General features: G+C 42.2%; 1 protein-coding gene across 1 annotated transcript; it reads right to left on the bottom strand.

Annotated features, from left to right (window-relative positions):
- Positions 1–4,306: 4,306 nt before the first annotated feature.
- On the bottom strand, positions 4,307–10,411 carry ZCCHC9 (zinc finger, CCHC domain containing 9; the record flags this gene model as incomplete). Its single annotated transcript, XM_009703619.1, has 5 exons — positions 4,307–4,422; positions 6,583–6,651; positions 8,518–8,610; positions 8,892–9,042; positions 10,193–10,411. Coding segments are annotated over 5 exons (648 nt in total), but the record flags the coding sequence as incomplete, so codon positions are not given.
- Between the last annotated feature and the right edge of the window lie 3 nt (positions 10,412–10,414).

A 10,414-nucleotide genomic window follows, 5' to 3' on the forward strand; every position in this document is an offset into this window, starting at 1 on the left:
CTCTTATTTTTGCTCAAAAGAGCCTTGTTCAGAAAAATGAGTATGATCATCAGCAGTTAGATCATAATGTGAATGCGGGGGTGTTAAGGGAATCAAAGCATGTGAACTACAGCAGTACCATTTTATCTTACTGTAGTTCTTACTGTAGTCTCATAACTGGTAGAGCGAGAGCTCTAGGGTTCTGGTCCAGTTCCCACTTAAACACATCTTCAGTTTAACCTATAACCAAATCAAAGCTTTCATCAGTGATTTATATGTTACAGTATGCCTGTACACATTGCATACGTCATGTCTACCAAGTGCAGCAGAAAAGACACCAGCTGGAGTCCTGGAAGTCCTCTGGGTGCACTGGCACCATGAGTCCCCTGGCCTCTCACAAGACTAGTTTAGCTGGGGCACAGCCTTTAACCAGAGCATTGGTGACATAGCTGCTGTCTTTTACATCTAGTGAAGGCTAGCCACTGTATGCCATGCATGACAGGGATACCTTTGCACTAGTAATAAGAAAAAGTAAAGCAGGTCCTGGTCTTTGGCTCTGGAGGAGTGACTAAAGATCCAGATCCTGATTTTGGATTGTCATTTTTATCATGTGGGTAGGTGCAACACCTCAGCTTAGGGAGCGAGGCTGGCAGCCTCAGAGCAGCCCCCTCCAGTGCATGAAAACCACTGAGGCTCTGCATGCCTTGTCCTGGCTCAGTTGGTAATGGAAGGGTCCAGACCCCCTCTGTGGACCAGCTCAGCTCTCTCAGTCCTGCCCACGCTTGTCATGTGCAGATGATGGCAGACAAGGTGTCGAGTGGGCATGTCTCTGCGGTCCCAATTTTTTAGTGAACAAAGACATCTAATGTTCAGCTCTGAACACACGCATACGTATCAGAGAGAAAGAGCCCAAATGCTGCCTGCACCAAGCATTTCTTACCAGCTACTTGGGTGGCTTCCTATGCAGCACAGTTTGTAACTTGCCTTGAGACACTTAAACAGGGAACTCACTCAGCTGTGGGGCTACCACAGGGACTATGTGGAGAACATGATTTGACATTTTTGAAATATTAGTGCCCTGCTGAGCTCACACACACGACAGGTTCTGCCCTCAGCCCCAAACAGCAAGACCTTGGCAGCTGGGCAACGCACTGCAAAGCTGGGCCACGTTCCAGATGCAGCCACCACACATCTTTGTGGTTGGAAAGGGAAAGTGTCTTTTTGACAGAGACCAAGGATTGCATTTTGCCAACCTCTGTGCAACTTCTAAGACAAGGAGATTCCGGTTTCTGGTGCACAAACTTTGCTTAAACACTAATTATTTGCCTAACTTTTAAATTTATTTGTGGGTATGACACATCTTTACATGCGGCACCTTTCACAGCCGCTTTGCAAATAGCTTTCCTCAACTACACATACCTTTGTGAAATCATCTGAGAGATTAGTGGGTGCATTTAACAAGTAGCTTTGCCCAACAGTTACTAAGATAGCTAACCTGTGCAGCTGTTTTAGAGTGTAGTGCGAGCATTTCAGTGCCTCATCTTCCTTGGCAGTCACTGAAGCAGAGGACAAGAGGGAGGTGTACGTCCTAGCAGCACTATGCAAGCACATGTGTAGTTACCTGAGAACAGCTGCTGCCTTTGTACTGAAGTGCTCACAGAGACAATACCCTGTGATTTTTCAAGTCTGAAGGAGTCCATTATTTCTTCTCAGAGGACAACAGAGCAGTAGTCAGGCACAAGAGCCCAAGTGTTACAGAGCAAGACGGATCAAAGCAACAGGTATGAAACTCAAGGTTGTCTTATCCAGCGATGCTTGTTAGGCTCACTAGCAGAGCACTACAAGGAGGACTGCACCACGGCAATAAACCCAGCCCAAGGCTGGGCTCAGAAGGTGGGCACGCTGGACACTAGCATGCCGTGCTCGTGCTCCACCATTTTGAGAACAAACGTTAATCCACCGTTTCATGTGGGGTTTCTTTTGCCACAGCTGCCCTCTCAGTCATCCTGGTTTTAGCAGTCCCTTTTGCCAAGTAGAAGTGACAGTGATCAGCTATGGGAAAGGAACAGTGGATTTTCCTCCATCTTGTACGCTGTACACCATGTAACTTCAGAGTCTGTCAAAGGGACACTTCTGCCTCAGATTACAGTAGCACAACTGGGTGACGACATGTTACTGAGACCCACAGACCTGCAGCAGCCATTTCCTCGGGGAGAGTGGCTGCACTCTGAAACCACAACTTGCACACCACACCATCTGCACCAACCCCTTATCGGGGAAGTATTGGTACCACTAGGAAAGTCAAGGTGGATGGCTTCAAGTTCCTATAGGTAAAACAATGTGTTAAAGACAGGAAATTATCTAAAAATATGCTTTTTCAATAATGTATTTATATAGAAAGGGAAACACTTTTTAAGCTGGGGTAAATGTCTCTAGCAAAATGTCCACATTAAAGTGATACTGCTTTGAATTTTAATCCAATAATTAATTAAAACTCTGTAATTAATAGTTGATTTCATCTACATCTACTCTTCTTCCCCACTTAAATGTGTGATGTGTGCTCTGACTATTATAAACTGAATATACATGTCCTATCTTAGTCAACTTAATGTGCCTTTGTATCCAGAACAAAACCAGAAAGGCTAGAATAGGAGTTCTAACCGTTGCATTCTTTAGCAGCATTTTATTACAAATAATTAACATGTACAAATATAAAATATATCCACACAATTAAACTCCTTTTTTTTTTTTGCTGTAAGGAAAAGCACATTTCAAACCTATTGTTTCAGTGGCTGGTCCTAAGCACCTCAAAACCCAGTCCTGAGCTCAAGCTTGCTATCTGGTGTTCCGTGTTCTCACCAAGCCAATGTATGGACCATTGGGACACTTCTAGTGAAAGGGTAAATTAATTTGTTAGAAGCCACAGCTTTATCCCTGTGTAGCTTTCCCTCAAGGACTGTTGCTTATAACTGTATGACACAAGCTGAGGTTTTTAGAAGGCATGTTTAAGATTTCTGCGACACTGAAGTACTGAATTTGTCCAATGGCAACTACAGCTGCAGTAAAGGACCGAGAAGCCTGATGCTGTGCACAGGTCTGTGCCTATGCCGCACAGCAAAGCGCTGCGCGGAGACCCTGCACAGCACCTGCCCACGCTGCCCTGAACTCTGTCAAGACATCAGTTCATTCTGAAGCACCACGTGTCAGATGATCTCAAGGCGCACTTCTCCAGTAACATCATGCTTCCTCGTTCATCTTAGGCGAGATGATCAGACGCAAATGGAAAGCCAACCATTACTGGCTGCATAGGCTGAGTTACTACAGTATTTGGAGAGCCATTGCAGAAACTCTGTTTTGAGTTGGTTTTGTAACTTTTTTAATATGTATCAGTTTTTCTAAGTCTGCCATAAACAGATCTGCCATTAAGCAGGCATGAGTATTACAGAGCAAAGTTTACTCCCAGCTCACCAAGGGCTAGAAACACTAGAGACTTCTGAGCACTTTTCCTTGACAAAAAAGAAACTAAGCAAGCTGCTCACTTGCTCTCCAACTCTTTTCAGGTGTATTTTACCATAGGTATCAGAGGAAGGGCATGATTCTGTTCCTATTAGTCAACAAATAAACAACCCAATATGCATAAATGACCAGATTAATGCATGTACATAATTTCACCTGACCTACCATGAGTAGCGGTAATCGCACCTCCAAGCTCTACAGGCTGTTTACCTGATAACTTCGCCACAAGACTGCCCAAGCTGGCATATAAAGAGCAAGAAATCAATTCTTTCTAAGAGATGACAAAACCAAACCAGAACTCAAAAATACTTTTTAGAAAATACCCACAATCCCTTTCAAAGAAATACAGAAATACTCTTAGTAAGCTCAGCATGACTGTGTTCACCTCTGGTAAGTAAAAGCAGCGCTCTTAAGGTAACAATACTGACCACTGAAAACCAGTGGTCATAAACCCCCATGATAAAATGCACACACCCTGTTTAGTTACTGCAACCAAATCCCTGCTATGAGAAGAAGCCAATTTCCCTCTTCAGAGAGCTGGAAGCGAGAGGAAACGTGAACCAGAGGGAATGCTGTATTTTGGCAGAGATGTATAAGAATAAAATACCCACTTGCTGTATTTCTGTTGTTCACAGCTTTTCAGTAAGCTAGGTGAGTCTGGGAGGCAAACTGGAAAAATCAGGGGGGACAAAGAAAAATAATTTAACAGTAGCATTCTGCTTGATTTTCTAGAACCAGCAATCCACTCGGTGTAGTCACTACTCTGGAGTGAAGCAGTGCAGGCTAACTGCAGTTTAGAGCCAAGAGGCCTTCAAAAAGTAACAACTTTAGGTACTTTCAGTTTTGGTTTTTGCAGCTTTGGTGTTTCTGTGATTTCTTCGTAATCTGCGCTCATTCCAGTGGCCCATCGCCCAACTGTAATGTGATCTGCAGAGTGAGACAGAATAGATTACAGGAAGGCTAAGCATTACCATCATACCTAACTTCTGCATTTGAGGAAGATTTGGCCTGCAAGGGCCTGTCATTAATTCAGCAAAGCCTTGCCCATTTAGTTCTAGCTCTGAAGCCAACTCTCCTTACACAACTTACTTTTTATTTTAAAATTGTGTTTTGTAAACTCCCTTTCTTCCCACACACAGGTTGTCAAAGTTCAGGAATCATTACTACATGTTTTTTCTTATTTGACTGTCCAAAGAAACATTCAGCGCGTATGCAGACAATACATTAGCTCTCATGTAAGTCCAAACAACTCTTACGATGAATATTTCAGAAAATATCAAGCATCTCTGCATATAAAGGAAAAACCTTCTCTACCATACAGATGAAAAAACTAAGCCTGGGGAGGCACAACAGAGAAATATTTACATTTCTCAATTCACATCCCTGCATATAATCAACACCATCCTTTTGCTGTTTAAACACTATTTAGACCAATTCACACCCCTTCCCTAGAGAAAACACTGTTAACCAGCTGGTATTTCTTTTCTGAATGACAATCTAATTTTGAGAGCAACATAGCAAATCATACCAAGAAAATCACACAGATAAATCAATGTTTACTCGGATTAACTTCTGTATATTAAAGCAGGCCAAATAACTCCACCTGAAGAAATTTTAAGCTGTGGTGCCTAAACTTCTTTGCCAACTATCAGCTATCTTCCTGCAGACTACAAGTATTTTGCATGATGCAAATTGATTTCAAAGAATATTACAATTCTTACCAATGTTGACACAGTTGCAATTAATTCAACTATTTTTAACCACCAATACTAGTTTTGGAACATCAGCATAAAGCTAAGATGTCACCTGGGAAATTAAACAGCAATTGTCAGTCTTCATTATGGACACAAAACTTCTCAAAAAAAAGTTAGAAAAAAATTCCAGTTCCGCTTCAGAAATAATTTAGAGCCCTGCTGCCAGAAAGCAGGAAGACTTGCACTGGACTGCACTAACAACAGAAGACTACCATTTCCTGGTAACAGCTAGTCCAGCTTTGAGCAATGCCGTTCCCTACAAATGTTTCTTTTCTCCTACTGCATCTGTACAGGTTTTTGGTTTACTAAAAGTGTTACTCACACAACGGCAGTTTGCCATAAATGTGGTGTGCAGAAATCCAACAAGGTCTACGTTACAGGCTTTCAACTCAGTAGTCATCTGAGTGGGCACTGCCCAACCATCTGCTATGGCTGATGAGTTTGGGGAAATTTTAGAGTCTTTTTCTACCAGAAACTTCTGTCATATCAGTTAAGACTCAATCTCACTTGTTCTAAACTAGCAAAGTGGCATACGTCTAGAATGTTACATATGGTTTCGGATACAACAATATCATATATATAAGATCAGATACAGAAAATGACCAAAGTATAGGCCTCTATTGCCTCCATAAATATTTCTTACATAAATTCCACAAAAGAGGCATATTATTAACCCAGAAGTTCTACAAGCCATACAAATGAAGTAGAAAAATGCACAAATGTGTCATTGCTTCAGTAACAGAAACATTCTCCAAACCCCTGTTTGATGCTTATGCCTTCCTTAGCACAGGGTTTTTTGTATATAACGTAATTTTTCCACCCACATGGGCAACCAAAGAACATGTAACCAAGCAGCTTTTTATCTGGTGAACCCAGCTGGACAGACATCCTGTCTCTTCCTTCTCTGCTATCCTGAACACTTGCCTGCACACACAGCTTTTACAAGCTGCCAGTACCACCCCTCCCGCAACTGACATTATATTCAGTTCCACCATTTCACAAAGAAATCATCAAAAGAAGAAACCAGTTTCATTCTACAGCTGCTAAGTTGCAAATAGCAGTATAAATACTGGCCAACAAATACACATTTTCTCATATTATCTTCATAAACCAACAAGCTAGATTTTTTTTTTAATGGAAAGTTCAAGTTTTGCATTGCAACTTACACATACCCCTTGATATAAGCACTCATTCCCAAAGGAAAGTCACCTTTGCCATTTGCAAGTTCTCTTCTCAAACACTTTTTTCCTGACCAAAATCAGGCAAACCAGTAAATAAACATGACTCAACTGTGCACTCAAACTCCACTCTGTACGCTCCCCCTGCATCTCACCTGCACTCTGTTTTTCCGGACAGTCTTTTCTGAAGTGCTCCACAGAGCCACAAAGTCTGCAGCCACCACCTGTTAAGAGAGAAAGTTGTTACTCCTCTTGGGAGAAAAAAACCAAAAAACAACAACCAACCAACCAAACCCAAACAAACACAAAACAACACAACCCTCCTATGCTGTTTTGCTCTTACATGTATCTTGAAAAATCTCATTCTACATATCTGTACTGACAACCTATAAGATAAGGAGATGTCTCTATGAACAGGTATGCACTCCTTGGCACAACAACATATCATGGACCAGATACGCACCCAGCTTTAGAAGCCTGCAAACACAGCTTCCTCTGTGTCTGTGTCTCCGATGGACAGACAAAGCTGTTTCGTAATCGCATTGCTCTGTAGGGCATCACATATTACAAATTCAAGTCACCACATACTGAATATTTCTGATTTGTTGGAAGCTCTCTCTTTGAGAAACAAGCTGAGTTCTGCTGAAATTCATACTCAAAGGAACTTTTCAAATTAACAAGAGCTCCTGAGAGGCAGGTAATCCAACTGCAGGTACTGAGATATGAAATCTAAGTTCCACTTGTAATCAAAAAACACTGAAAGTAAAGCGACTTTTCTTCCAATTTAACTGTGCTGCAAGATCACCCTTTTGAGTTTGCCAGACCTCAGGTTTGTACTGGGAGACACTGTGAGACAGAATGCTATTTGTTAGTGCCAAGAGAGAAATCAGGCAGGGCAGAATGTGAGTGAAATCTTCAAACTTAGATGATATTTCTCATTAAAGTCACTTAAACTGAAGATGTCCTCTTTCTAGTGAGAGCCCTTGTTTTGCATGAACACCTCCCAAAGTCTTAAGCTATAGTATGAGAGGATGTTTTTACCACATACTTTGGTATATGTACATTTAAATAGACACTGACTATATACATACATCCTATTATGATTTTGTTTCTCTGTGTGCCTCTTGACAGTGCAAGTACATGCAAGTTCTCATACCTTGCATCTCATCTTGTTTAACACTAAGCTTACTGGCTGGGGGAAGAGTGGTTAGAAAGTGGTCAAGCGGAAAAAGACCTGGGGGTGCTGGTTGACAGCCAGCTGAACACAAGCCAACAATGTGCCCAGGTAGCCAAGAAGGCCAAGGGCATCCAGGCTTGTATCAAGAACAGTGTGGCCAGCAGGACCAGGGAAGCGACCATCCCCCTGTACTCAGCGCTGGTGAGGCCACACCTCGAGTGCTGTGTTCAGTTCTGGGCCCTGCACTTCAAGACCTTGATGTGCTGGAGCGAGTCCAGAGAAGGGCAACGAAGGATGTGAAGGGTCTGGAGCACAAGTCTGATGGGGAGCGGCTGAGGGAGCTGCAGTTGTTTAGCCTGGAGAAGAGGAGGCTGAGGGGAGACCTTACCACTCTCTACAATGACCTGAAAGGAGGTTGTAGCAAAGTGGGGGTCGGCCTCTTCTTCCAGGCAAGTGGTGACAGAACAAGAGGGCATAGTCTGAAACTGCGCCAGGGGAAGTTCAGGCTAGAAATCAGAAGGCATTTCTTCACAAAAAGGGTTGTTAGGCATTGGAATGGGCCGCCCAGGGAGGTGGTGGAGTCACCATCCCTGGAGGTGTCTAAGAAAAGACTGGACGTGGCACTTAGTGCCATAGTCTAGCTGACATGGTGGTGTTAGGGCTAAGGTTGGACTCAATGATCCTAGAGGTCTCTTCCAACCAAATCAATTCTGTGAGTCTGTGAATTAAAACAGAAATCTCTAGGCAATCAATATTAACACTGAATTCCCCACAATTAATCTGCTTTTACCAAAAGTAAAAGACATGCGGAAATTCCTTCTAGTCAGATTCTCATTCACTTGCAATGCTACTTTGTTCCATATCGGGTAAGTATGAAAAATGTAGTTTTGCTTTAGTAAATTAGTACACTCACCTTCGGCATACAATCCTTTGGGATTATCTGGACATGACCTTGACAGATGCCCCATCTCACCACAGATGAAACATTTCGCATATGGAAATATCCCTGCAAAATCCCATACAGTTTATGGTCCACATCGAAAACTTTGTAAATTCACAGATAACTGTGACCATACTGTAATGACAATATTCTACTACACTATTATATACTATCAACACTATACTGTCTCTTACACTGTTAGGTTCATTGTTATAATACTGTATTCCTTTAAACATATTAACCTATCTCCTCAGAACAGTTAAATTACTAAAACACAAAGCTTATACTTCAGTAGTCAGAAAACTCAGACCAAAGTATCTCAAAAAATACAAATTTCTGAAACATACCAACCGCTGGATCTATTTTTGCTTTGCATTTGCTGATGTCGTGTTCCGTGGATCCGCACCGGTAACAGATTCCTGTCCCCATATCCTGACTTTCAAGTACTGCAGGACAATCAGCAACACCATGGCCAGGTTCTCTACAGTGGAAACACACCTTTGAAAATAAAAATTGTTACAGGCATTTTCACAGACAGTTAACACAGCAAAACACAGCACTTAGAGGTGACATTACTAAAGAATTCACTTGCTCCTATTATCTGATTAGCACCTATAGCCAGCAGACTTTTAATAGGCCACTATTTCTCTTGGCTGAAACTTTGAGGGTATTATCAGATACATACCTCTAGTGTTGAGATTTAAGGTTACTCTAACATAAAAACAAGATTCTGTGAATGGCAAAGATCTGAAAATCCCAGTCTAATAAGGCCTTCCGGCTTTTTAGAAAACAAACGTACCAAGGGATTTCATCCTTAAGGGATTTTCTCTCTCAGCTAGACAAAAGAGGCACTGTACCCTGTCACAAAATAACTTGTCAGTGGTCTATGCCATTAAATCACATTATTATGGGTATTTTTCTCTTTTTACCATCACCACATTGTACAGGGCATTCACTCATTGACAACTGAGTGCCCCAGATAAATGCCGATACTCAATTTTGACTACAACGCCGTCCCCAAAGCTCTTTAAGTACTACTGCAGAAAATGCTTAGGTAAATTTAAGCAATGTTGCACCAGTTCTGTAATTTATTCATGAAGAACTTTGGTATCTCAGATTAATTAGTAGTAACTCTCTTTACTATGTTCCCAGATTACATTCAGCATAAATTTGTGGTGAGGTAACTGCTTTTACACAGTCTCTATTAGAGTCTGGTGGAGACCTCACTCCAGCTCTCAAGCGGAAGTCACTGCAGAAAGAGGGCCCAAACCAGCAGGAACATTTTAGTGATGAATTACATACAGAAATGCACCGAACTAGTTTCACCCAGAAGACAAGAGGGGCTGGGAATTCATTAAAGGGTAGCAAGAACAGTATTGAACTGGAAGAGCCATGCTAAAGGCTAAGACTTAAGTTGAAATTTCTTGTTTATTTCAAAGTTGAGATACTTAAGTTCAGTTTATTAACTTGAAATGTCACTTTGCACACGCTATGCTTCTAGCAGGTAAGGCACTCGGCCTCCTCACTGAACCACCTCCTGGCAGTATCAGCAGAGAGCAAGAAAACTGCGCTTTCCACAAAACGTTTCCCAAGTTTTTAACAAGCCGCCACAGACAGGCAAACACCCACGATTCAAGGTGAAACTCACCATGGCATTTTTTTTCTTTTCTTGCCTCTTCACCCTCCTATCCTCCCGCCGCTTGTCCTTCTTCAAGGCTACCGCTACCTCCTCCAGCTCAGCGCTGTCTGCTTCAGCCGCCTCGCCACTCCGGGAGCTCCGCTTCAGGTGTGCCGCAAACCCGTTAACGTCTTCGTTCAGATACTCCTTTTTCTTTCTGTTCTTCTTCTTCCTCTTCTCTTGCTCCTTCTT

Source organism: Cariama cristata, unplaced genomic scaffold, assembly GCF_000690535.1.
Source record: "Cariama cristata isolate BGI_N322 unplaced genomic scaffold, ASM69053v1 scaffold29537, whole genome shotgun sequence".
Lineage (NCBI taxonomy): Eukaryota > Metazoa > Chordata > Aves > Cariamiformes > Cariamidae > Cariama > Cariama cristata.